Raw genomic sequence first — 27,785 nt, 5'->3', positions numbered from 1 at the left:
GATGCTGTTTTAGAAACCAAACAATTGCCTGTAGAACTTCCGCCTGTCATTTCTTCCAGAACAAACAGCTCTGGCTTCACAGTCACTGGGATTTCCTAGGTAACAGGAGTGTAAACTTGAGAAAAGGCAGGATCAGCGTACGAATGACAGCGAACTGAGCCAATCAGATCATGAATTTGCTGCAGCGTTACCAGGCCATCCAATTAAAACTGAGAACTTTGAAGGGTAAGGGCAGCAAAGGAAGACAGGCAGGAGGGAGGAGACGCAGGGCCATGGGAGGAGACCAGAGTCCCCAGGTGGAGAAGTCTGTGTCCACAGTTTCAGCTTGAAGCAGGCTGTGACTACAAATTAGCATTTCAGGTAATTAAATGTTCTTATTTATTCTACTTTGTCATTTTTGTTTCATTTTTAATGATGAGGCTCTATTATTTAAAAAGAAAAGTTAAAAGTTGTGAGAATTCATGTCCTAAGGGATCCATCCCTAGGCTGTCAGTGAACAGAAGAAATAGCTTGGCCCCAGGTGTAGTCTGTCTGAATAGATACCTAGACAAAAACCAACTTCATTTAGCAAAGGCGAAGGAGAGAACGCTTTCCAAGTGGTGTTTATGTGCTGGGTTCTTAGAAGATTTTTTTTGTTTTTTGTTTTTTGTTTTTTTGTTTTTGTTTTTGGATGATTTTCTGTAACTGTCCTGACAACTACCCATGAAACAGAACTTAGGATTCTGTCCCCAACTCACAAAGCAATCAACAGATCAACAGATTTAGCTTTATTTCTATTTACTCAGTGAGTTAAGTTTGTACAGATTATGCCATGCCCTGTGAATTGATGACAGATTTAGAATAAAAATTAGAGGTTTTAATTTAGTTTTTGTTGTTGTTTGAGAGTTGTTAAATGAGTACTATATTTACTTATTATCCATCCCTCCTCCCTCCATCCCTCCTCCCTCCATCCCTCCTCCCTCCATCCCCCCTCCCTCCATCCCCCCTCCCTCCATCCCCCCTCCCTCCATCCCCCCTCCCTCCATCCCTCCTCCCTCCATCCCCCCTCCCTCCATCCCCCCTCCCTCCATCCCTCCTCCCTCCATCCCTCCTCCCTCCATCCCTCCTCCCTCCATCCCCCCTCCCTCCATCCCCCCTCCCTCCATCCCTCCTCCCTCCATCCCTCCTCCCTCCATCCCCCCTCCCTCCATCCCCCCTCCCTCCATCCCTCCTCCCTCCATCCCCCTCCCTCCATCCCCCCTCCCTCCATCCCCCCTCCCTCCATCCCCCCTCCCTCCATCCCTCCTCCCTCCATCCCCCCTCCCTCCATCCCCCCTCCCTCCATCCCTCCTCCCTCCATCCCTCCTCCCTCCATCCCCCCTCCCTCCATCCCCCCTCCCTCCATCCCCCCTCCCTCCATCCCTCCTCCCTCCATCCCCCCTCCCTCCATCCCCCCTCCCTCCATCCCTCCTCCCTCCATCCCCCCTCCCTCCATCCCCCCTCCCTCCATCCCCCCTCCCTCCATCCCCCCTCCCTCCATCCCTCCTCCCTCCATCCCTCCTCCCTCCTGCTTTCTCATTTGCTCCCCTCTCTCCTCAAGTCCATGACCTCTTCTTTTTAAATTCTCCGCTCTCTCTCTCTCTCTCTCTCTCTCTCTCTCTCTCTCTCACACACACACACACACACACACACACACACACACACATACACACATACACACACACACGTTTATGGCTGACCACTTTATATTGGATATCCTAGAACTTCTCCCTGTAGAACAGATATTCCTCTCTCACATCAGCCATTGATTGTCTCTAGCTATTTTACCTATGATTTTTTTTTGTAAATACTTCCTGGAGATAACAATTGTATCATCTCCTCTTCCTTCCCCCTTTACAATCCTTCCCAGTTTGCTCCATTAAAATTGGTGGTGTTTCTAATGTGATAACATAGGTTGACTTGATTTTGTATATGAACTCTAAGATTATTTTGGCACCTCTGAGTGTGCTATCGTTGCGCAATTTATTCAGAAGAGACTACAGGACCACAGTACTGTGGAGTGTGTACACAGTTTTAAGCATCTAGTGACCTTTGGAGAGATTAAGAATGGAAGCACACTGTATGGCTCGGACACAGACCTGAAACCGGGATATCTTTCTACTAAGTTCTACTGAGGCAGTGGCAGTGGCATCTTAGCACTGGTTTCTATGTTGTCGGTGGACAAGGCAGTGGGCACATTTGTGGCAGGAAGACATAGGTGCTTAACTTCAACAGGAAGAAGAGCGTAGGTGTGGTCTCCATGGGGATGAAGCAATTGACACAGAGAGTTGACTTGATTAATAATAAGTTGAGAAGGACCTTAAGGAATGTAAACCCCTTCTACCAGTCTGGAATGTAGCTTAACTATTCTTGGTAGGAAATTGCTCTTTTTAGAGCTCTTATCTTAGCCCTCCTCTCCAAAATATCTTGCCACCACAAAAATCTCCTTAGTTTGTCATCACATATTAAGAAGTAAATTTCGGTTCATTTGTTTTTGTCATCTGCTAACAGCTGATAGTTATGATCAAATCTGTCTTAGGGTTCTATTGCTGTGAAGGAACACCAGGACCACAACAACTCTTACAAAGGAAAACATGTAATTGGGGCTGGCTTAGAGTAGAGGTTTAGTCCATTAGCATCATGGTGGGAAGGAAGCATGGCCAAGCATGGGCAGACACAGTGCTGGACAGTTCTATATAAAGATCTGCAGGCAGCAGGAAGGGAAAGACACTGCGCCTGAGATGAGCATCTGAAACCTCAAACCCCATCCCAAAGAAGCACTTCCTCTCCTAAGGCCACACCTCCAGGTAGTGCCACTCCCTATGAGCTTTTGGGGGCCATTTTCAGTCAAACCACCAAAAAAAATCTAATCCAACGGAATAGTATAACATCATATTAAGTACTGGGATGTGAAGATAAGGGAAAAAAGCAGGATACAGCCCTTTACAACCTAAAAGGACTTGCAATTCTGAAAACAAAGAGTTGCACTCTTAAGTAATACGGATGCTACTTCAGTTTTGAATAAAGATATTCATAGGACATCACAAAATACTTCACTCCAGTGGGAGGGATTTGTGAGGTTTCACCAATATGACCAAGAATAGGTAGTATTTTTCCATCCCAATGCAAGATGTTCCTGAAAGTGTGAGTGTACATATAAAGACAAAAAGACTAGGATGTCATAATTTTTGTGTGAAATTGCAGAAACAAAACAAGTATAGATTTTTTCTTTTTAAAATTTATTTAGTTTATGGGGATTATAAACATATCACTCCTCCCATTCTTTCCTCCTCTAAAGCCTTCCACTTAACCATCTTGCTCTCTATGGCCTTTATTTTCCATTATTTTTTGTGACATACATCTCTGTTCCTTTGCCTCGACAATCCTTCTGCCCTCTCTTCTACCAGGACCCCTGAGCCCTAGGTGCAGGAATTGTGCTGTTGATGTATTTACTGGGATTGGGTTCCATAGCACTGCATTTGGTTGGTTGTTTTTTCTGTCTGATGCAAAGAGGAATTCCCTTCGTGACTGGTGAGGACTACACTTACCTGTGGGTATAAGAACAGATATTTAGAGTGTAATAGGAATAATACTGGTTTATTACAGTGGTGGTTGTAGGTTCTCCTCCAAGATCCATGACTTTACTATCCCCGGGTGGTTAGCTAGGTTTAGAGTACCAGGCATTATTTTCCTCTTGTTGAACAGGCAAATCTTAAATCCAATTAGAGAGCGATTGGTCACTGCCAAATTGTGCATGCCACTACCACTACCACTGCCCCCTTCCCTGACAGGGTAATTGCACCAATCATGATCGTCTATGCAACTTCATAAGCTTTATAGCCACATAGTGCTATTGCTTGCTTACCTTCTGTGAAAGCTTGCATGGCATCTTCTGGTAACATGAAAGCTGGTCCTTGGGGAGGAGACTCTCAGGGCAGTTGCAGCTCAGGGGCTACTGGGCCCGGTGTCTGAAGTGCGCAGTGTCTTCAGCAATAGGGACTTCCCTACTGCTATAGGGTGCAATGATGGGCAGTAGCAAAGGCCTATAATGTTTGCGTTGTTGTTGTTGTTGTTGGCCTATAATGCTTTAAGACTTTTTAGTAAGAGGGCTTCTCATGCCTCTTATTGGATTTTTCCCCCTTAGATGGCCTCTGACTCTTGGAGGGAGCATTGTCAGCTCAGATGGGAAAATAAAACTATACATGTATATCTGCAATAGTTGGTCTTATTTTGAGCAAATGAAATTTTATTTAAGAAGTCCTCTCCTGTGCCTATATACTGTAGAGTACTATCCAAATTTTCTTCTGGCAGTTTCAGTGTTTCAGGCCTTTGATTCATCTGGAGTTAGTTTTTGTGCAAGATAATCAAGATGTCTCTAATTTAATTTGCATTTGGACATCCAGTTTTCCCAGCACCATTTGTCAGACATACATTCCATTCCCCCAAAATTATGTTTTTAATATGTTTGTCAAATATTAAATGGCTGAAGTTACATGATCTCATGTTTGGGTTTTTGATTTTGCTCCATTGGTCTGTGTGTTAGTCAGGGTTTCTATGGCTTTGATGAAACACCACAACCAAAAGTAAATTGGAGGAGAAAAGGGTTTGTTCGGCTTACACTTCCACATTGTAGTCTACTGTTGAAGGAAGTCAGGATAGGAACGCAAACAGGGCAGGAATCTGAAGGCAGAAGCTGGTGTAGAAACCATGGAAGAATGCTGCCTACTGCTTTCTCATCATGGGTTGCTCATCCTGCTGCCTTACTGAACAAAGACCACCAGCCAGGCATTGCACCACCCACAATGTGCTGGACCTTCCCCCATCAGTCACTAATTAAGAAAATGCCTTACTGCCAGATCTTTTAAAGGTATTTTCTCAATTGATATTTCCTCCTTTCAGACAACTCTAGTTTGTATCAAGTTGACATAAAGCTAACCAGGACAGTCTACACATCTGTTTTTGTGTCAGTTCAATATTGATTTACTTAGGATGGTTCTGCAATTTATCCTGAGATCTGGAATGCTAATCATGTCAACATTGTTCTCTCTGCTCGGGACTGTATTTGCTACCCAGGCTATTTTGTGGTTCCATATGAATTTTAGGTCAGTTTTTTCTATTTTTGTGAAGAATGAGATGGGTACTTTGATAGAAAGTGTGTGTGTGTGTGTGTGTGTGTGTGTGTGTGTGTGTGTGTGTGTGTGTACAATTTTAATTCTACCAATCTATGGGCATGGGAATGCCTTTCCATGTTCCACTGTTTTCTTTATCTTTTTCTTCAGATGTTTGAAGATCCTTCAGAGGTGCAAAAATCCTTCACCTTCTCGGTTAGGTTTATTCCAAGACATTTTATTTTCATTGGGCTTTTGTGAATAGAAGTGTGTCTATGATCCCCTTTTCAGTATGTTTGTTGTTGATTTATAAAATGTACATTTACTTGTTTAAGTTGATTCTGCATCTAGTCATGTTGCTGAACTTAGTCATCATTTCTAGATGTTTTCTAGTAGGTTTTTCTTTTAGATCTATTATGTATAAGATTATGCCATCTGCAGTAGGGACAGCTTGAGCTCCTTTTCTATTTGGATCCCTTGAATTTCCTTCTCTTGCTTTGAAGCTTGGGATAGTGCTTCAAGGATGATACCGAAGATGAGTGGTGATGAGGGACAGCCTTGCTTCATTCATTACTTCTGTAGGATAGCTTCAAGTTTTTCTCCATTTAGGATGGTATTTCCTGGGAGTTTCTCCAATATTCTCCTTTATTGCTTTGTGAGCTGCTCCTCTAGTACCACATTCTCTAGGCCTTTTATCAGGAGGGCATCTTGGATTTTGTCAAAGGCTCTTTTTGAAATGATTGTGGATTTTGTCTTTAGTCCACTTATGTGGCTGTTGCTATTTATGAGTTTGTGTATATTGAACCATTTTAGGGATAAAACCAACTTGGCCATGGTGGATAGAGTGGATGCATGGTGGATAGGCTGAAGGACTGATGAAAGACTAAACATCAAGGTGAAAACTGATGGGAAAGAAATACAGTCACAGGCCTGAGGTACGGGTGGGGTGGGGTGGGGTGGGGCGGGGGACTGTCATACCAGATATCAGCAAGAGTGTTGCTGTGAGCAGGGCTGCTCCAGAGAAGGAGTGCAGTTATTAACAATTTGACTTCACTGGGAGCAGAAGAATACAGTGCGCTTTCCCCTTTCTTGCATCCTTTATGAGATGCAGCAGTGTTTGTAAGGGATTTGCTTGGTTGTTGTTGATGTAGGAAGGCCTGGCTCACTGTAGGTGGTACCATTTCCTGGGAAGGTGGTCATGGGTTGTATATATATAAAACCTAGCTAAGCACAAGCCTGAGAGTGACCTGGCTAGCAAGCAGCATCTGATACCAAGGTCATTGCTCCTCCCTGGCTATGAGCGAGTTCCCTGGTGAGAGCTGTGTGGAGTGCCCAGCAGGCCTGCCTCCAAGTTCCCTTTTGAGTGTCTGGCCCTGACTTCCCTCAGTGGTGGACTGCGGTCTGGTCTGTAAGCTGCAACAAGTTGTTTTCTTTCGTAAGCAGCTCTTGTTGGTGGTTTATCAGAGATGAAGAAGAGGTGTTGTTGAGAGGCCACTTCTTGCAAAGAGGTTTGTAATGAAAGGAGGGTTCTGCGAAGCCCCCCTGTGTCTGTAGAGGATGCGCAAGACTGGCTTCTTCTTGAAGAGACTGTGTGGTGACAACAAGATAAGTGTTCACTGTATTTCTTTCATCCCTTTAACCTGTTCTTTTTTTAAAAAATAAAGCTTTGCTGAATTTTTAAAAGTAAAAGCTTGCTCTTGATTCTGAACTGACAGGGTGTGTGTGTGTGTGTGTGTGTGTGTGTGTGTACATCTACATATAAATAATGAAGAGACTTCTGAGAGTCAGTTTTCTGAGTGACAGAGACAAGCAGGACCTTGACAGAAGGGAGATCGCAAGGTGCTTGGTGACTATGGGAAAGGGTGCCGGATTTCTTCTCCTGGCATTCCCATAAAACTCATTCTTTTCCTGGTATACTCCCATGTGTCTTAGGCACCCAATGCCTTGTTTTCCTTCTAGTCTGAGAAGAGTTGGCCCACATCTTTTATATTTTGCACAGTCAGAAGGCAAATGGAATAAAGATTCCTAATCACTATATTTTTAGAGGATGTGGTCTGAGAACAGTCCTCTGTTGGGGAGGAGGTGACAACATGTCATTTCCTTGGGAAATGTCTCCTCTGTAGTTACAACCCAGGCAGGCTGTCAGGAAAGCCATAGCCCTCTGGGAGCCTATATTGTTACCTGATTTGCCAGGCATGCTTTATTCAAGTTTTTGTCCTATATTTTATATATTAATGTTCTGTGGAGACTACAAGGGCTCTTATTTGGCAAGAAAAGTATTTTCTAAACTGTAATTTGTATGTGACTATAGTTAAAGTCTTAATTTCCTTTTAAACTCTTATATTCATTTTGCTATTTTCTAGTAAAATGGGTCTAACTATGTTCCTTCCTTCTTATGTATGTAAATGTAAGATTAAAACTCTAACAGTTTTTACCAGGATTTACTTTATACCAGAAAAAGTCTTTATTTCTTATTATTACATTAATTTACTTCTGTTGAGGACAGGGCAAGTGCCATGGCATGCTTGGGGAAGGCAAAGAAACACTTCCTAGGATTGTTTTTTCCTTCCACTATGTGAGTGCCATATTGAAATCAGTTTGCCAGTTTAGTGGCCTCAGATAAAAACAAACCAAACACAAACCAGAAGAACAACTCTGTCTGACTAGACTGGTTCTGAATTATCTGTAAAATCTAGTTCATTTGCCTGCAGGTGACCTTGACATAGTTTATGTGCTAAATAATATTTCCCATTGCTCTTATTTGTATCTTTTGCAAATTGTTTCTTCATAAAGCCAACAATAAATAGTCCAGGCATTGTGTCATAGAGTCCTCGACGCAACGCTTTATCTTTGTTGTTGCAGGATGAAGGTAGACACAAGTCTTGTATAAACATGCCTGTGCGCTACTTTCCAATAAATCTTTATTTACAGAAGCCGGTGGAGGGCCAGATTCTGTTTATGAGCTTTGTGCGTTCTTCAGTGAAGAGCATTTTTGCTTAAGTTTGTATGAAACCAGAATATCTTGCTATGGATCTGGGATTGATCAGAGATTCACCATGACCACGAATATATTTTAACAAATAAGAGGCTTTATCAAATACCAGGCAAGACTATGGATACTGTCTAGGACCACAGCTGAGACTCAAGATACTCAGAGTGTGCCTCTGATATATTGTTAGTCCAAGGTTTATAAAGGAAAACCTCCAAAAGCTACAAAGCTTTTTGGAGATTAAATTAGCTCACATCCTGCAGTGCCTAACTTTTACAATGGACATACTATAGATGCCTCTGTTATCTCCAGCAAGCAGGCAGGTTTTACAAAAGCAAAAAATGGCTGTTAGCTCCCGGGACCCATTGCCTTGCAAGAATAATAGAGGTAGTAAAATTTATCACAATGGACAGTTTCTTAAGATTAGCTCAAGTTTTCTGGGGAAACCATCTATCTTGGACAAGTTTGTTGACAGGGTGCATTTCACAAACTAGAAGCTTACAAGCTGAAGCAATTTCCTCATGGCTTCTTTAAGTACAGTAGTGTTCACATTTTTCACAAAATTTGAAAATGTTATTCACTACCGCAATCTCAGCGGTTGGATAGCATATGGCTTGAAGAAATGGCGGTTGGAAATTGTGACGTCATTGCTGTGGTAAATTCTGAATTTAGTCTTCTCCATGTGGATGATGCAGGCACTGCACATGCTTGTACAGGCTTCAGATTGTAGACCAGTGGTTCTGATCCTTTCTAATTCTTTCTAATGTTGTGGTGACCCTCAACCATAAAATCACCTTTTGCTACTTTATAACTCTAAATTTCTACTGTTATGAATAGTAATGTGAATATTTGATATGCAGGATATCTGATATCCAACACACAAAAGGGTCGTGACTGACCCACAGTTTGAGAACCACTGCTGTAGTGTTGAGGGATAAGATGCTTTCTGAATTGGCTGCTGTTTCTGTCAGCAGTAGCATAAATAGTTGGCTGCCAGTTCAGTGCCTAGGCTCCTGTTTAGGAACAGAATCTTGGGATGGGTGTTGGGGCCAAGTACTTATCCAAAAATTAGGATCTCTAGTTTCCTTTGCAGGAGTGATTCATAAGACTTCCATAGTTGAAGATAAATGGACTTTCTGGGAGGCACATACAAGGGTCTGTCTTAGATGGGCAGTGTTTCTTGATCTTTCCTGATGCTTGGAGTATCGATGTACTGACTGGTGTTGCTTTTGTTATTATGGACTCTTAGAAAACTTTGAGTATAAAAGTCACTAGTATCTTGGGACTATGGCTACTGGGCTGCTTCCAGATTTTTAGGCGTCAAAGGAGATCAAAGTCTTACTCTGGGCTCTGAGTTGTGGTTATGCCAACAATCCATGCCAGATATACCAGTTTACATCATTGTTGAACCATAACATTACATTTCTATCTACTAATATCTTTCCAATTAAGGATATCAATTAAAGCTAGCCAATGGACAGGACATTCTCTACAGTTGAGTAGAGAGTGGGGTCTGACTTTCTCACATACTCTGGTACCTCATATTTGACCATGTCCCCTGGAGGGGGAGACCTGGTGGCACTCAGAGGAAGGATAGCAGGCTACCAAAAAGACACTTGATACCCTATGAGCATATACAGGGGGAGGTAATCCCCCTCAGTCACAGTCATAGGGGAGGGGAATAAGGGGAAAATGGGAGGGAGGGAAGAATGGGAGGATACAAGGGATGGGATAACCATTGAGATGTAATAAGATAAATTAATAAAATAAAATAAATTACCATAAAAAGGATATCAAAAAACCCTCATTGGAGTTATGAGTATCTACATATTACATCTTATATAGACAAATGATTCCCAGAGAAACACTCTAAAAGTCTACATATGACTTAGTGGCTTAGGTGAATAGTGGCTATAAAGACATAAATGTGAGCATGCTTTTCTCCTCAATCACTTAAAGCACCTCTACCTTAACCAGCAACCATCGGCGGTGTAGATGGCTTCTCCACTCTATTCTGTTCATACAGAACAATGTCAGGCCTGCCCGTAACCAGCTTCAGAGCAACCGGATCTCTCTTCCATCCTTCTTGTATACCCTCATGATTGTGACACACATGCACACACACACACACACACACACACACACACACACACACACACGGTGCATTTCTATACTTAGATCATGTACTCTTTTGCTTTGGCCAATGCATGTAGTACAACAGTCATCTAAAATATATAGTGCTCTTCCTTGTTGTACATTTGCAGCCCTAGCCTCGATAATTTTTTTTACCTTTTATTATGAGTAAAATGTAGGCATCATTTCCTCTCTGATGGCTCAGAAAGTCCTCATGCCAAGCTATGGTACATGCTGTCCTTCTTGTTGAGATGAACTGTAGCTCAGGAATGGAACTAGTGTCCTCTGTTGCCCCAAATCTAGCAAACTGGGCAGAGGTAAGAGATCTCTTAGACATTTGGTGAAGGACTGACTGAACTGTGCCTCTGACAGGAGAGCTGTACCTATGATGAGCTGACACTTGGTGGTGCTGTGGTCACATGCATTGGGAAGGACTGCCTTCTAAGCCTGACAAATTACAATGTTCTGCCCAAAGAATCAGAAGGGGTCTTTTGGAGTCAGAACAGTTTAATTGGGGCTGTGATGTCAGTGACATCATGACATCACATTCAGAGGACTGCAGGCAGATGTGTTACAGAAACCTTAGAGCTCTGAGTATGTGTTGCCCTTCCTTATCAGGAAAAACTACCCTTTCCTGCCTTCCTTTCAAATCCCAGGCATTACAAACTTACTTTTCCTGTTCTGCTTTATTATGAGACTTCAGAATTCAAGTTAAGAGTCTATGCTATTCAAGCGCTTGAGACTCTGAGTTACCCCCTCTTACCTTCCTTCCTAGTGTGGTACATTGAAGAGGACATAGTTAATATTGGCTGTTTGTTAATGAATTAAGTAATGAAATGATGAAAAAAGATGGTGAATGTGGGCATTTCAAGTACCATTCTTAGTTGTGATTTCCCCCTGAATGTATCAAGTCATATTCAGAAATATCTACCCACATTATGCCTGGTTGAATTGGCCTCAGAAGGTAGATGTGAGTGGAGTCTCAATTCCCAGTATCTGGTCTTCCCAAACTCTATTTTGATTTTGCATAAGAACGTGTCAGCGAACTGCACTCCAAATGTCTTACATCTTGTTACATATGGTAGAGGAGAAAGAACCCTGATACTGGACTCAAACCCCCCATGTCTGCTGTTGACAGGACTTCAGGAAAGTCATTTTACCAATCCATACTTTGGTTTCTGATGTGGTTTTAATGTGCACCCTGCCCTGGGTCATGTGCTGGAAACTTAATCCCAAAGTTTATATGTTAATGGAACCTTTGACTGAGACCTCTGAGATATAATTAAAGTTAAAGGAAGTCCTCAAGTGAGGCTTCCAAGATAGCTACAGTATGACTGTACAAAAAGAGAAAGGGGCCGTGGGCTCACATCTTCTTCTAAGACATGTGATGCCTTCCATGTCGTGTTGCAGTAAGAAGTCCCTGATCAGATGCTGAGCAGATCCTGGTGCTGTGTTTTCCCTAGTGTCTACTGTCATAAGCAATAGATAATGGAGGCTTTGGGGGCAAACTCATATTCACTGGGGATGGGGTTAAAGAGGCAAGACCAGAGCCCAGGTCTCTCTTGGGCTCTTTCCACTGAAGTAAGAGCTCTGAGAATTCAATTCTGGACTTCCCAGGTCACCTTCTAATTTTTGAATATTTATTACACAAAAGACAAACAAATGGAGAAATGAGAGAGAGAGAGAGAGAGAGAGAGAGAGAGAGAGAGAGAGAGAGAATTGGTTTATCAATTTCCCCTATAAACCTTGTTAGTTATTGAGGGGTATTAACATACTAAAAGGAGTGTATGAGTTACTGGTAAGCATCACTCACACTCATATTGAGAATCTCATTGAAGACAGAAGCAACACATGTCAGCATTTAATCCAAAGAGAAAATTGAATGTAGGGTCAAAGGCATATGGGGAATGATTATATATATATATATATATATATATATATATATATATATATATATGTGTGTGTGTGTGTGTGTGTGTGTGTGTGTGTGTGTGTATGTATCACAATTAGTTCAAACAGTAGTGCTGTGAAATTCGCTATGAATTAACTACTAATGGTCTAAGATAAATAGCTTCTGTCACTTCCATGTATACATATACTTATTATTCCACAGATACGTTTGTTCAAATTTGGTATCCTTATCAGCCTCTGAACTCTTTTTTTTTTTTTTTAAGATTTATTTATTATGTATGTAGTCCTCTGCCTGTGTGTACATGTGCAGGCCAGAAGAGGGCACCAGATCACATTAAAGATGGTTGTGAGCCACCATGTGGTTGCTGGGGATTGAACTCAGGACCTCCGGAAGAACAGACAGTGCTCTTAACCTCTGAGCCATCTCCTCAGCCCCTTAACCTCTGAGCCATCTCCTCAGACCCTCTGAACTCTTTTTTGTGTCCCTTTACCTGGCTCCTTTCTTACTATTAAGGACTTTTTTGTATGGTGGGAGGAAGGCTCCAGAAAGGTCAACGCATAATGGGAAATGGCTGCATACTTAGTTGTTGTTGAGTGAAGGGAGCAGGTGCCCTCGAGACTAGATGCATAAGTTGTACATATGCCAGACATACACTTGGCACAGTTAAAAACTGCAAATTCTAGGGAGCTTGAGACTATTCCCTGGAGGCAAGATGACAGAGAGCTGTAAGCCACCTTCTGTCAACTACCATGCCAGAAGTGGGCAATAAGGTATGAATTCCATCAGCATGCTGTGGATTCTTTTCTCAGATGGCCGGGACAGCACGCCATGACCGCGAGATGGCAATCCAATCCAAGAAAAAGCTCTCCACAACTACTGATCCCATTGAAAGACTGAGACTGCAATGCCTGGCCAGGGGCTCTGCAGGCATCAAAGGACTGGGCAGGTAGGATGGTGTCTTAGTTACTTTTCTATTGCAGTGACAAAATACTATGGCAGAGGCAACTTATAAAAGAAAACATTTAGTTTGGGCTCATGGATCTAGAGGGTTACAGTCTGTGACCTTCACGGCAGGGAGCATGGCACATAGGCATGGCAGAGAGAAGCAGCTGAGAAATGTACATCCGATTCCACATTCAGGGAGAGAGAAAGAGAGAGAGAGAGAGAGAGAGAGAGAGAGAGAGAGAGAGAGAGAGAGAGAGAGAGACAGACAGACAGACAGACAGACAGACAGACAGACAGACAGACAGAAGAGGACTAGATATGGCTTTAGAAACCTCAAAGCCCGTTCTCACAAGGCCATGCCTCTTGCTCATTCCAAAGTAGTTCCCCTAACTGGGAACCAAAAGTTCAAATATATGAGCCTATGGTGGCCATTGTCCTTCCAACCCCAACAGCTGGGGACCAAGGAAAGAAGGAAGAAAGATCAGAAATGGCTAGGAGAGCCTTACACTGGTGCTGTGCTATTGGACAAATCACTTCCTCTTAAGGCCCCAGCTTCTCATTTATGGAATTCGTTTCTTGGGAGAGAGCTGGTATCTGAGTCCTCATGAAAATGTTTGGTTCTTAATCCAAAATTCAGCAAAGCATGTGTCTTTTTTCAAGGAAGGGCAGTTCCTGGGGCAATTGAGGTAAAGGATGTTTAGAAGGATACAGAGAGAGGCCGTCCTTAAAGCTGGGGTAAAAGAAGAAGGGGCATTCATAAGCTCAGAATAGCTGAACACTTCTCTCTGTCTTTCTCTTTCTCTCTCTCTCCTCTCTCTTCCCCTCTGTCTATATCACCTCTATTTCTCTGACTAAATTCCTTAAGGGTAGAGTGTGTGAATCACTCACCTGTGCATTTTACATTACAGGGTTTAATCCAGTATTTGGCAGTGTATAGGTGCCTAACTGATACTGAAGTTTATTAAGTAATGCAAGACATGTTAGCAATGCGTTATTTATTTAAAATTTATCTCTTAAAAAAAGACTTTTCAGGCCACTTCTTATAGCAAGAAAGTTTATCCCTTAGCTCTTCTAGATGATGAATATAAATAGAGTGATCGTTAAATAGTAAACTTGTAACCTTATAAAACAGAGAGATGGGCTTTGCTGCCATATAGCCCATGCTCAAGTCTATGTAATATTCAATATTGAATTCAACATTCAAAGTGTTCTTTCTACATTTAAAAATAAAGTATGGAAAGCAAAGGAAAGGAATCTGACATTTATTTATTTATTTATTTGTTTGTTTTATTGCAAAAAATGATCTCACTGTGGCATTTTATACATATGTGTCATACTTCATTCTTATTCACCCCTTCCCCATTGCCCTTTTTTATTATCTACTTCTTCTTGATGGTCCACTTTCTCCCTCGAGCCAGGCATCTGCTTTTATGTCATTTGCATCTGAATCTGTCATCACAGAACTAGCAAAGAGACAATTGTGAGTTGTAAATTAGAAACTGCTCATTAGTTTAGCATTGATTAGAAACAGAGGACCAACAGTGTAGACTTCTATAGAAAAGTGAGATGCAGAGCAGCTCTAACTTATACGCAAGTTTACATAGCTGCTGTTGCTCAGAGCTAGAACATCTTTTTGAAATCCTAAATGGTAATTCTGTCTCTTATGATTTTTTTCCTCTATGATGGGTGGTGTACAGTAGAAGACAAGGGAAAGGGTAGGAAACAGTAAGATCATAACATTGTACTATGGCATTTATAGAAAGACCTTAAACACCGCAAGACCAATGAGAAGATATACCATCTCTTTCATAAAAGTTGTAGGTACCATATCAGGCTCCTTGGCTATAAACAGATGTGTTTCTAAGCAGAGGCTTCCTGCGGGCAAAACAGCATCTGTACAGTTTATGTGGCTAGTGCACATACACTGGAGAAATTTGAAGCTTTATTTATGCTTGATACTAATTTCTGGAGATTTTTACCATGATTAATATGTTAAACTATGATTCATTTGCTTATCTACATTTTTTTTGTCATTTCTTTAAGTGGAAAATGAGGAAGGTATGGGTTTGTTAGCAGATATGGATTCCTGAAAGGGTTACCTAGATTAGTAGCATGATCCTTGGGATGGTCATCCTGTGAGGAGGATAAGTTCATATTGGTTCACAGTTTTAGAGGCTTCAGTCTAGGATCACTTAACTTCATTGTTTTGGGCCTGGGGCAGGGCAGGGCCTCGGCCCTAGGGAGCACATAGTGGGTGTAAAGCTGCCTCTTTTTGGTGGCAGGGAGGCAGGGTCCAGGGTAGCAATATCTTTTGCAGGGCCGTGACTCACATTATCTGATTTCCTCCCACTCTGCCCCAGCCTCTGCAGGCACTTCCGGCCTCCAGCTAAACCTTGGCACCTGACAGTCAAGCCTCCACACCTAGATCTTTGGGAGATAGAAAAAGATCCAAACTATTGTGCAAACTATTGTCGCCTTCTGTGTGTGTCTATTTGTGCCCATGCACATGTTTGCTTGAAGGTTTGTTTTCTTATATGAAATGCTGAGGAGAGCCTCTGTACTTCGTAGTAAGGTTGTGGAGAATACCCAAAACTTCTGTGTTATACTTTAAAAGAAAACAGGAGTGGCTCACCTTTGGGATCTTCCTACTTATATATTGTTTGTGTTTATTATTTGTTTATTTGATTGTTTCTTTGTTTAATTAATTAATTAATTAATTAATTTATGCTGTTGTCTTCAGAGTGTTTCGGATTATGGATGACAATAACAACCGAACCCTTGATTTCAAAGAATTTTTGAAAGGGTTAAATGATTATGCTGTGGTCATGGAAAAAGAGGAGGCAGAAGAACTTTTCCGGAGATTCGACAGAGACGGGAATGGAACAATAGACTTCAATGAATTTCTTCTCACGTTAAGAGTAAGTGTGAGTCTTGGTGAGGACCCGCTATTGACAGTGTAACAGAAGCCAGAGACCTCCAACTGCATCAGTGGCTCATTACAATGAACACTTGCAAGTAAAAGATGTTTGGGCAAAAGGATACAGCAAGATTTTGTTTTATTTATTTATTTATTTATCTATTTTGCTTTATTTTTATTTTTTGTTTTCTTTTGTCAGGATGAGGTTGCAAGGGCAGAGGGTGGATAGATACAAAGGGACAGGGAGATGATGGGATTGGGGTACATGATGTGAAATTCACAAAGAATCAATCAAAAGTTTAAAAAAAAAGACTAAGTATGATCCCTAACTCTACCCTCATGGGTCAGTACTTTCTGCTGAGGAGTTTGGCTTTCCTGAGACTTGGGTTGGCTATTTCAAGGCTTTGTTTTCAGAACTTGTTAGTACATTTCAGCTGGTGTGGGCAGAAGACTGGGAAGTGGCAGACGGATCTTCCTAAACATCACACCTAGTAGCACGTGAGCAATTTCACACCACTGAGGGAATATTTAATCACATCCCTTACAGAGGGGGCTCATTTGCATGTCCATTTTTCCATGTTTTTCTTTAATCTAGCCCCCAATGTCCAGAGCCAGAAAAGAGGTCATTATGCAAGCTTTTAGGAAATTAGACAAAACTGGAGATGGAATTATAACCATTGAAGACCTTCGTGAAGTTTATAATGCTAAACACCATCCAAAGTACCAAAATGGGGAATGGACGGAGGAGCAAGTCTTCAGGAAATTTCTGGATAACTTTGACTCACCCTATGACAAAGATGGATTGGTAAGTGAAAAAGGTTAACCCAAATGGAATTTATCTACCTGAATTGAGATTGTAAACGAGGGATAGGTTCAAAGCCTTAAAAACATCAACTTGTTGGTACTACCACTGTTAGAAATAGAAGGAAACATTTCTTTGGGGCCATCTGAAGGGTTGAGAGCTAAAGTGATAAAATATTCATTTCAAACATATAATGAGACAGGCACATCTTTCTTGGTAGGGGATTCACAAGCTGCTAATTGCTCATCATAGAAAAATGTGTTGTTTTGAACACCAGCCCATCTCATCTTTATGGTATTCCCCATACACAGTTAGCTATAGTCTCGTGAAATAGATTACAATAAAAGCATGCTTAATTTTAAATGGGACCAAGACGCTCTGGAACAGACTCACAAGGCTTTTCAGGACATTTGGTTCTGTTTACTCTTGCCCTTAGGAGCATCAGCATCACACTTTGCTGTGTGAGAAGGTAGCTGTTGCTAAGCGGAATCCCAGAGAGCAGAATTTACCCTGACTCACTCTTCAGTCGGTTTTGAGGTTAGCTTGCACATCTAAGTTCTAGTGAACTCCAAGGCAAGAGCAACTACTCCATCTTCATTAATCATGGCTGTCAAGTATGCGGAGTGTTGTATGCTGGAAAAGATGGGATAAGACGCACAAGCTACCTGTTCAAACACTTGGGGGCAGTTATGGCGACGGGGGGGGGGCACTCAGCCTCTGCAGCTGCAGCACCTCTCAACTTGTAGGCCATACCGGCAAAGGTAAGTGGGGCAGCGACCAGGAAGGAGGGGTGTTTCTGGTAAGCAAGTCTCCTCCCTCTGCAGGGAATCCCCCTCTCTTTCCCATAAAACCTGATGACTTGCCTTATTTTCAAGGGGTAGGAGGTAGGAAGGGGAAGTTTCCTGCCCGGTGACATTTTGCAGTCAGAGATGGAGAAGTAGCCGAAGTGGCGTCGTGTAGGTTGAGGAATTGTGACAGCAGATACAGGGGCCGCAGATGCCCTCGGACCGCCAAAGGTCTAGGACAAAAATAACAGAGCTGCCTGTTTCCTCTAGCCCTGCTGCCTTTGATCTCCAAGGGGTCAGAGAAAAATAGTCAACTGCCGTTTCCCTTAATAGCTTGACTCGACATGGGTCCCTGTTGCTCTCTGATTCTTTCTGCAGGTGGTTCCTCCTTGTCACCGGGGGAAATGCCAGCTGCCGTCGACCCTAACAAGTCCAAGTAGCCATATGTGATTCAACTGATTTAACGTCCCCATTTCATCTCCTTCTGACATTTATCTTAATCAGCCACGTTGATCTCTCACATTCTCAAAAGGTTATTGAGGGTTTTTTTTTGTAGTTACAGTATTTGACATTGCTTGAATACTATAAACCTTGTAATAATGTTGAATATTAGCCATTCATTATCACTATGTGTGTATGTGTGTGTGTGTGTATATGTATGTGTGTGTATGTGTGTGTGTGTATGTGTGTGTGTGTATGTGTGTGTATGTATGTGTGTATGTGTGTGTTGAAAATTAATATCACTGGCTATACTGAGAAACCATAGAACCTGACATTTGGGGAGATGTACCCCCAAACTCTTTCCATATTTGCTTTATGCCCCATTGGTGCTTACACACGTCCATTTTTGAGATCCTTGGGACCAAATTATTTTTAAAAGTCTATTTTTATTACTTATTTTTTACAGCCTTATTTAGTATAACAAAGAATCTGAACAATATTTATTGAACACTAAGTCAACTGGCTACTGGGCTAAGGGCTTTACAGATATCTTATTTAATAGACATAATAAATATGTTTTTAAAAATGATTCAAACTTTTGTGGGATCTGGGCTGAACCCAGGTGCTAAGAGGGCAGCCAATGGTCTCAACACCGAGCCATCTCTCCAGTCCTCAAACTTTCATAGGTTTAATAATATCTTAAAACATAAGGAATTATAGATTCAAACAAAACAAAACAACCCAACCCTATAGCAAACTCTTTCATATAAAGAATAATTCCCATGTGTATGTTACTTATTTGTGTTTACAGACAGATGATCACAGAGTCAAGAGTCACTATTCACTGAGTTCAGGGTCATTTTTCTTAAAGTCTTTCACTGGTTTTGAATGAAGAGGTTTGGGGAGCAGTATAGGGAGGCATTTGTGTGTCACAGGAACTTTTTGGTTAACTTACAGATTTTCTTTGTTTTACTTCATTTTCATGTTGGTCTGTGAGCCCCTGTAGTACCTGAAAGATAGTAATGGTGCCAAAGGTTAGTGGGACAGATTAGGCTGTGATGGACTAGAAACGATTCTTCAGTTATTTATGAATTTCTTTTCTTGTGATGTTTTTGTCTTTTGGCTTACAGGTTGGCCAACTCCTATTAACTCAAGATTTCCCCCCCAAAGAAAGCCCTATGAATCCTGATATGGATAAACACATCTGCCAATATTTCAAAGACAGTCAGTCCTGTGTACACAGTGCAGAGCCTGGGGAGGCGAGGGGGGAGGGCAAGAGAAGCCAGTGCTTTTCTCTCAGCCTTGAATGAGTAATGCATATCTGAGAAATGCATGCACGCAAACCACACACGTTCTTGCTAGAAATAGCTTTCTTTACTCGTAGGACAGACTGTTTGTGGCATTGTGACCTTGGACCCCGACCTTGGGCAGGACCTGCTTCTGACATGTGCCAGAAAGACAGTATTAACTGCAGCGGAAGAAGACATATTTCCTATTCTGAGTTTAGTCTCTTGTTTCTGAACTAACAGGCCCAGGTTCTTAAAGACAAGATGGACAACCCATGTCTCACTCTCCACTTAGGATGGCCTAAACAGTTTCAGGGCTTACGTTCTCCGTGAGTCACTCGCACCACCGTACTTAGCATACTTAACTTCCCTTCGTCTTCACTTTTCTTTTAGGTCTGTTCCTCAGCTGTAATCACACACACATAAATCCTCGGTGGTGATGCCCCTTCTCTTTACAGGGATGGAAGGAAGGCCTCCATTAAAAGGAGAAGCAAAGTGTCCTTTCTCTTTCTAACTTTTTCACTCCAGGTGACCCCGGAGGAGTTCATGAACTACTACGCAGGCGTGAGTGCGTCCATTGACACCGATGTGTACTTCATCATTATGATGACGACTGCCTGGAAGCTGTAAAAGCCTGTCCCCGGGATCCAGGCCACGGAGACAGCCACGTGACCTCAGATGACTGAGCCTCCACCCCAAAACTCAGGATGATATTTTATTTACCGTTTATTGCACAGCTTCTTCTTTGCCAAGACACTGTATTTTCTAGGGCTGGCAAAAGGGTAGAAATAAAGCCAAAAAGTAATTAACTATGGGCTTGCCTCCTTTGAAAATGTTTCCTTATCTCTAAAATAGAAATTATTAAATTTACATCTCTAAATCTCCTAACACTATGGCTGATTCATGCAGGTGTTTAGTCAATTTGGCATGTCTCTCTTGGTCATCAATGGAATTTTGAACATTTTAATTATGAACTAATATTTGCCCAGATAACCAGTGTATTTTTACCTTTAAGCTAGGTGCGAAGCTACGGCTATGTGTATAGTTGTAAACTCTTAAAAGTTTTACTCTCAATTTGGAGACTAGAAAGAAATGATCTACTAGATTCATAATTTCTATAAGTGAATCTGGGGTTTCACTCCCAGGAGTCTATGGAAGCCTTGCTTTGATAAATACATTGAACCTAACTATTGATTTGTTTGTTTCTGTGCTTTGTTTAAAAGGCTGATGTGAGCGTGGAGGTAATTTGTTTGAATGGCACACTCACAGCTCTTCAATACCTGCCTGGGGTTGGAGTTGTGAGGCTGGGCTGGACCTACTATTTTATGTGGTACAGCTTCACTGTGGTAACTAGCAAGTTGCTCCTTTGGTGCAGGGTTTGTCTAACTCTTCCCTGTTGTCAGCCAACCATGTTGACAGTTCTGTCCACCCAAAGAGGATGGGTATGACACAGAGGATGGGCATGGCAAGACTAAAATCAAAGAACATTCCAAAGCAGAGTTTCTGTCTTGATACTTCATGACCCCAATCCTCCTCCTAGCACTCAGTTCTGCTCGTATGTCATTGACACGAGAAAACCAACCCATGGGGGGGGGTGCTAATAAATATATACAGGAAGCCTCCAAGATGAGAGAAACAGAGCCTCAGGCTGCAGCTCACACTTTGCATGATCTGTGTTTGGAGTTACAGACAGCACAGTGAGCAGCCTGTAGTTGTGATGCTGGGAGGGATTCTAGCTGCTTTCACTGTTAAGAAGCCCTTTCTACAGACCCTGTATTTGGCTGCCACTATGCATTGGTTTAGGGACATAGATTTGGTTTATGGTATCTTCAAGGTCTTATGTATTTAAGTGGCTTGATAAAGTGGGTCTGAAGACACTTTGTAGTTTTAACTTTTACACTCCCCCAATTATTTATTTTTTTTAATCTTACATGTTTCCCTAAGTTGAGATTAAGATAGATGTTGATTAAAAAACCTGTGAAAACAAGTGTTGCAAGTTGAGAATTATATCAGTTCCTTATTAGTGTATCTTGCTTTGTTTCTTGTTAGGGAAGATTAACTTATTTATCTGGTTGGAGAAGAGGCCTTTATCTTGAGGCTGGGCATGCCTTCACGTCATAGGAAGCAAGCACCCACCCCACCCCATGTTTTCCATTGCATTTACTAAGTAGTCTTCTTGGAGAATGGCAGGGCAACCGATAACAAATGTAACAAGGAAATATTTAGAAATTGTATAGGAAGCACAAATTTGTAGGTAGGTATAATTTTAAAGCACACACCCTGCAAACCTTAGCTAAGGAGAAGTCTCTTGTTTCCTAGGCATGGTGGCTATCAAACCTACTGCTCTAGATAGATTTGTGTCTTTGATTCTGGCTATGACTCATGTCTTGCTTGACAGGGGCCAGTGAAGGAGCATGTGATTCTGAGTAGAGCCTGGGCTGTGGCTATCAGCTCTATCTCTTCCAGTGATATTTTGCTTCCTGCCTGATGGGGGTACAGAGCACAGTGATCTAATTTTAGATAACCCTTGTCTCACAGTGCACACTCGGTTACCTCCATTTCAGAGGCTTAGGTTCCAACAAGGCGCACTCATCTTAGTGTAGCAGACCTCTTAAGATCCTACTGCCCAAGCAACACTGTACTCTTTCTTCTGAGCTCATATGTGATTTCTTACACACACAGTCATGGGTGACGTATTAATTGACTCCTTCTAGTAGCTATGGAAGGAAGAGAGAAGAGCCATTTAAAAATATTTTCTAATAACTCAATGAACACATTTCCAATTTATTTAACTTCTAGAATTTAAACACATTTCCATCTGTAAAATGAAAAGCAACCACTTGGGTCAGAAGACGAAACACAATAAAAAGGCCTGAAAGCATTTCTAGGGGGCACTTTCCTACCGGACTTGGACCCCATACAGGAAGGAGGAGAGGGCAGAACTAGCAGCATTCTATAAAGTAAAACTAACGTGTGTAAACATTTCCAAATTAGAATCTTCAGATCAAGCCATCACTACTAATACTGATTCTGGACTGTGTTCTTCAGAACGTAACCTGACGTTCTGAACAGGGTGAGAGACTCAGCTACTGTCAACAACTGGATTCCATTCTCAGTGCAAATGAGAAATAAGATGTTGTGAATTATTTGTAGCCTGGAGTAGAATTCCTCCTGTCAGTCTGAAGGGCTAGTTTTTCACCACTGTCTTATTCTTGGCAGGCTCTTTCTACCCTAGTGCAGCACATCACTTGCCTTGTGTGGCTTATATGCATGAACATAGTTACATTCAAACTCTAACATCAGCATTGAAGGCAGGCATGGTAGCCCTCCATATAGAGCCTGACAACTGACTCAGCGTGTAACATGGTGTGCAGGTAAAAATATCTTGATTGTAATTATTTACTGAGCTTCATGCTGTTCTACGGAGTAGGGATGGAGCTGTGAATCTGATGCTACCAACAGCTTTTTAAACCAAACTAACATCCAACGGTTAATAGACCAGAGAGGGTGGGAAAACAGTACTACATTAGCACTAAAATTCTCCTTTCCAACCTTCGTCCAGTCTTTCAAGCTAGACAGTTGGAGCCCATCATATGGGAATTACAATTCCCTATGTAAGAGAATTATAAATCTTGAAAGCCTGTCATGACAATGCAAACATATTCCCTCTATTCTTGGAGGCAGATGATGGCTGTATTCTTCAGGTTGATTTGGCTCAGTTGACTTGGTCAATGTCGATTGCCTCATTGGCCCATGAGAGTACAAGCAGGTAGTGGCCCCGCCTTCATGAATCTACCCATGGTTATTCTGTTAGGCTGATATTTAATCAAGGAAAGAGGTTAAACTGACCGAATCTATTGTTAGCTGGTGTGTGGGTACTCTTCTACTCTTGTTTGATAAAACTGTTTTAGCCCTCTGTGACTCACATATCTTCTAGATTTATGCAAATCTATTTTGAGTACAGAATACAAAATATGTAACCTTCAACTTTCCAAATTGGCCAACAAGCTTGCTTTCTTGGAAATTATTGTTATTTTAATTAAGAAAAAAATCTATTTGATGAAGTAGAAAAGTTTAGTCATAGAGATGCAGTTGGCTCAATGGGAGAGCAAAGTTTAAAGGGGCTTCTAAAGGAAGAGCTTCCCGAATGCAGTACAAGGTCTTAAATCTTAGAAATGCTGAGGGAGGCTCATAGTAAAAGCAAAAGCTCCAAGGGTGTGAGGTGTAACAGATCAGTCTGACAGACAATTTTCTCAGCACAGCTTGTCTCCTCCAAGTTGCTTATATGAAAAGTACGCACTCTCAGGTTAGTGCTAGCTAAGTTCTTTTGTTCTTAAAAAAAAAAAAAAGCCTCACCACACTAATGTCTCAATTGTTTCTTCTAAAAGAGATGACGGGTGGAATCTGTTGAAAGATATGTGAGCAAATGATTGACGGGGCTTCTGGGAACATTATGAGAAGAATTCTGTCTGGCATCTGGGTTGGTGCGGTGAAGGCTGTGGTAAGACAACCCTTCCTCTCTGAGAAGAGTGCAGCCTTCTTGTTTAATTCTCACACCTGCTTTGCCAAAGCCAGTTTTTTCTTCCCCTCAGAAAAAAAAAATGTACTGGGAGTAAAAGTCACTGAGAACACAAGCCGCCCACCAGCAGTTGAGTTTCTGATATGGATCTCACATCTAGCAGTAAGGTAAAGTGCACTGCAGGGAAAAAAAAACCCTCAAAATTTCACAAAAATTTTTTTTAATCACATATATTGGATTCTTCTCCTGATTCTTCGTAACAGAATTTACTCATCTTATCAATTGGCATTCAGACCCTGCTATTGATCTGGTAGCATCTTTCTCTAGTGCTTGGGAGGTTTCAGGGGCTGCTGTCTTAGAAGTGCTCTGGATGTGCGCAGAACGCACGACAACCAGCAATCTCAGGGCGAGAGACTCAGAACAGAACGGGAAACTAAAACTGAGAGAAAATGATGGATGGCAGAGTGGCCTCTCCTTTCAGGGCTCTCTTGGGCCTTGGTGCTTCCACATTGATGGGATAAAGTACATCACAAATGCAGGGCATTAGCTAATGGCAGGCGCTGTCCTACTAAGCCCAGGACAACTCCTTGGTTTCCAAGGGAACAGAGAGATAAAGTACCATTCCACAAGTGTCATGCTTACTCATGCCTCACATGTCATTTAGCAATGTGATTCAGAATGGGTTTACTTAAGATCATTGCTGAAGCTACAAACTGCATGCAGCAAGTCACTGAGAATCTGGGATCCACTCATTGAAGTTGTTTGGAAAACGTTTGGGTAGAAATTCGCTTTTATCTCCTCTAAACTAAAAACAAAAAGCAAAGGTTAAGTAAATCAGTAGTGTAACAATACTTACAAGGGCGGTGTCTGCCTATATCTATATGTTTACGGGAATATATCTATTTACATGTAAATATAATCTGTACGCTAGTGGTGAAAACCTCCCACATAATTTTAAAACAGTTCCCAGCCAATAATGAGTTGTTATTTTATCATAAAATTGTAGCTCAAGCTATTTTCTATACAGTGGCTCCTATATGTAAATCTTTTCTTGACAGCATTTAAGTAGAAATAGAATAAACATTGGTTTCAAAACAGCATTCTGCTTTGTAAATAAGAATTTTGACTATGTTTATATTATAAATGCTAAGTATTTTACTTAAAACAACATGTGTTTCTAATGTATCAACCGGTCATAATGGAAACAACTTGGGTGTTATCTCTAGTCCCAGAAATTGAGATTTCTGGGAGCAGCCAGTTTAGACATGACTTAATTGATAAAAAGCAAGACTTATCATTTGAGCACATTCTCAAGTGATTTGTCCTTAATGAGTTCTGACTCAATAGTTTTTTTAAAATTAAAGTTTGGAAACATCAACTGTTTCAATAAAAGAGAGCATCTAACTGTTCCAGTAAGGTTTGAAACTATGTTTCCCTTGTCAGCTAACATGTGTCTTACTTACTTAGGCTCTCTGGCTGTTCTTTTGATTTTTGATAAAAATATAACACTTCATTGTATTGAAGTGTATAGAAGTTAACTGAAATGTACAGAGTTTGGGACTGGGCAAGTGTCCTTTTTTGTGGCTACTTTAATCTAGCTGTGTGATGTTTTTATTGATGACCTCACTACAGTAAAGTGATTGTGCTTTGGGGTCATTTATAAATACTATTGGTTTCCTGTTTCTGTTACAGGTGATAACATTTTATTTAGAAAGTGACGAGTCTTTTAAAGATGTGTGATGTAATTACTCATGAACTTACTATTTTGACAGGACAAGATATTAAGACTATTTACTGTTTCTATTCCTTCCCATTCTTCCCACAGGGTCAGATGATGCCCACCTAGCAGGCTAACCAACCAACGTCTCAGCATTCTCAGCCTTGAGCCTTCTAGGACCAACAGGGATAGAATAACTGTAGTGCAAAGAATTGGAGGCCAAGAGGATCCAAGATGGATGGATGGATTGATGGATGGATGAATGGATGGATGGAGGGAGGGAGGAAGGGAGGGAGCTGATTCCTATTGCTTCTCAGTACAGTCGCCCAGCACTGAAAGCCCAGGTTGATCTAACAAGTACCAAGCGTATGGCAGTCGTCTCCCACTGAGCAGCATGCACTCTGTTTTCTAGAGTGCCCCTTTAAGGATCCTGTAAGGTGTCCCTTCCTCTAGTTCTGTGTCTACATGTGTTTGGCCTAGACTCTCCTTCTGCAAACTTTTATTATTTACTCATTTATGCTATAAAATATTTACCCTCAGGCACAATCCTCTTCTTTTTTTTAATCCATAGAATATTTATTTCAGGGCTAACCACAGATAACAAAATTCTTTAAAAAAAAAAAAAAGGATTTACTTGTTTGTTATTATGTATACAGTGCTCTGCCTGTAGGCAGTACACCTGCAAGCCAGAAGAGGGCTTCAGATCACATTATAGATGGTTGTGAGCCACCACGTTGTTGCTGGGAATTGAACTCAGGACCTCTGGGGTAGTCATCTCTCCAGCCCAATAACAAAATTCTTAAATGCTCAAGTCCTTTATATGGAAATGCCATCATTTTTCACTCAGAAGCCACATGCTTCTTGCACATGTACAGTATAGGCACAATTTTATTTACTTTAAATTCCCTGTGAATGCAGAAGTCTGACTGTATGAGCCATCATCCCGTGGCTAGAGCAGGACTGCCTCATAGGATTTGCTGTAGTGACAGAACTGTTGTCCATCTCTGGCCCAGTGTGCCAGTTGCGGTTACATGTAGTTGGTGAGCTGGAGGAGAGGTGGATGGTTAGTGCCCCCCAAGAGATGGGATTTTTCACTAGGTTTCATTGTAATTAGTGGAAACCTAAGCAGTCATATTGGGTGGCCTAGTAGCTCTCTGGAGATCTCATATTACTCCCAATAATGGTGGCTTGGGCAGAGTTTAGATGACTGAGATGCAGGTGACTCTTTGGCTGCCCACGGTCAATATCCCAATTCAGAAACCCGTTTTCAGAGGGGAAGTACAAAGCGGACTTAGACAATCCTGCCTGATTACGTGGCAAATCACACACAGCGTGTCAGGAGGAATGAAGTGTTTTGTGGCTCCCGCATCTTGACATTGCTTCTTCCACCCCAACCTCTTTCCTTCTGCAGGTTTCAAAGGAAGACTTTCTGAACTATTACGCAGGTGTCAGCGCATCCATCGACACAGATGCTTATTTCATCTTGATGATGAGAAAATCATGGGAATTATGAATTGTGTTTAACAATCCCTTAAGAGGGAGTTGAGCACACTCAGGGAGCAGAAGGAGTGTGTCAGGAGTATAATACTATGGATTTAACAAGACGAAAATTAGCCCTAGACAAAGAACTACAGGTATCTAATCACTGCTAAGAGAAGAGCCAGCCCTTCCAGTGACGAGGCCTCTGATTGGTCAATACAAAGTGGTCAACCTTGACATCATATACTCTTAGACAACAAAAAAACCTATCATCTATTTATCTATCTGTCTGTCTGTCTGTGTCTCTATCTACTGTTACAATCATAAAAGAAAAACAGTTCATCAGTTTTAGAAGGAGGATGTGAGAGAGGTTAGAGGGAAGTGCTATGGAAGATGTTGGAGGGAGAAAAGGGGACGGGAGAAGTGATATAATTATATTTTAATTAAAATACATTTTAAAGGATACAAAGTAAAATGTTTGAAGAATCCAGAATTTTAATTGCAATAGATCTTGAGTAATTTTATAAAGTAGTGGAAGGCATTCATTTCCACAAATGCTCAAGAATCTACTTTTACATCAGTATGAAGGGAACAAACAAGCTAAGGAAATTATGAACTGAGATTGGGAAGTGGTTTCTGTGTAAAAATAAGTCACTTGTATATTTCTGTTGTAGATATAAATGTAGGCGTTCCCCCGCAGTGTCGTGTTGTTTCTTGTCTTGACTGGAGTAACA

General features: G+C 41.5%; 1 protein-coding gene across 3 annotated transcripts; it reads left to right on the top strand.

Moving 5' to 3' along the window:
- Window positions 1-280: 280 nt before the first annotated feature.
- On the top strand, window positions 281-27,785 carry CAPSL (calcyphosine like). 3 transcript variants are annotated; one of them, XM_084781466.1, is made up of 5 exons: window positions 281-360; window positions 12,970-13,106; window positions 15,846-16,023; window positions 16,618-16,827; window positions 26,984-27,785. In XM_084781466.1, the coding sequence occupies exons 2-5, from the start codon at window positions 12,970-12,972 to the stop codon at window positions 27,083-27,085; spliced, it is 627 nt and encodes a 208-aa protein (XP_084637592.1). In that variant the 5' UTR covers window positions 281-360; the 3' UTR covers window positions 27,086-27,785. The 3 variants fall into 3 exon arrangements, with proteins under 3 accessions (XP_084637592.1, XP_084637590.1, XP_084637591.1); XM_084781464.1 differs by lacking the exon at window positions 26,984-27,785 and adding an exon at window positions 19,865-25,032; XM_084781465.1 differs by lacking the exons at window positions 281-360; window positions 26,984-27,785 and adding exons at window positions 6,521-6,634; window positions 19,865-25,032.

This window comes from Acomys minous (genome assembly GCF_964271855.1).
Source record: "Acomys minous genome assembly, chromosome: 5".
Classification (NCBI taxonomy): domain Eukaryota; kingdom Metazoa; phylum Chordata; class Mammalia; order Rodentia; family Muridae; genus Acomys; species Acomys minous.
The sequence above is the reverse complement of the archived record's forward strand: the minus strand, read 5'-3'. Positions and strand labels throughout refer to the sequence as shown.

What these genes read in the sequence shown, in the direction of transcription:
- CAPSL (XM_084781466.1), top strand. Translation starts at nt 12,970, where the DNA reads ATGGCCGGGACAGCACGCCATGACCGCGAGATGGCAATCCAATCCAAG. An exon ending in GGCATCAAAGGACTGGGCAG is followed by an intron (nt 13,107 to 15,845) that starts GTAGGATGGTGT and finishes TGTTGTCTTCAG; the next exon opens with AGTGTTTCGGATTATGGATG. An exon ending in AATTTCTTCTCACGTTAAGA is followed by an intron (nt 16,024 to 16,617) that starts GTAAGTGTGAGT and finishes TCTTTAATCTAG; the next exon opens with CCCCCAATGTCCAGAGCCAG.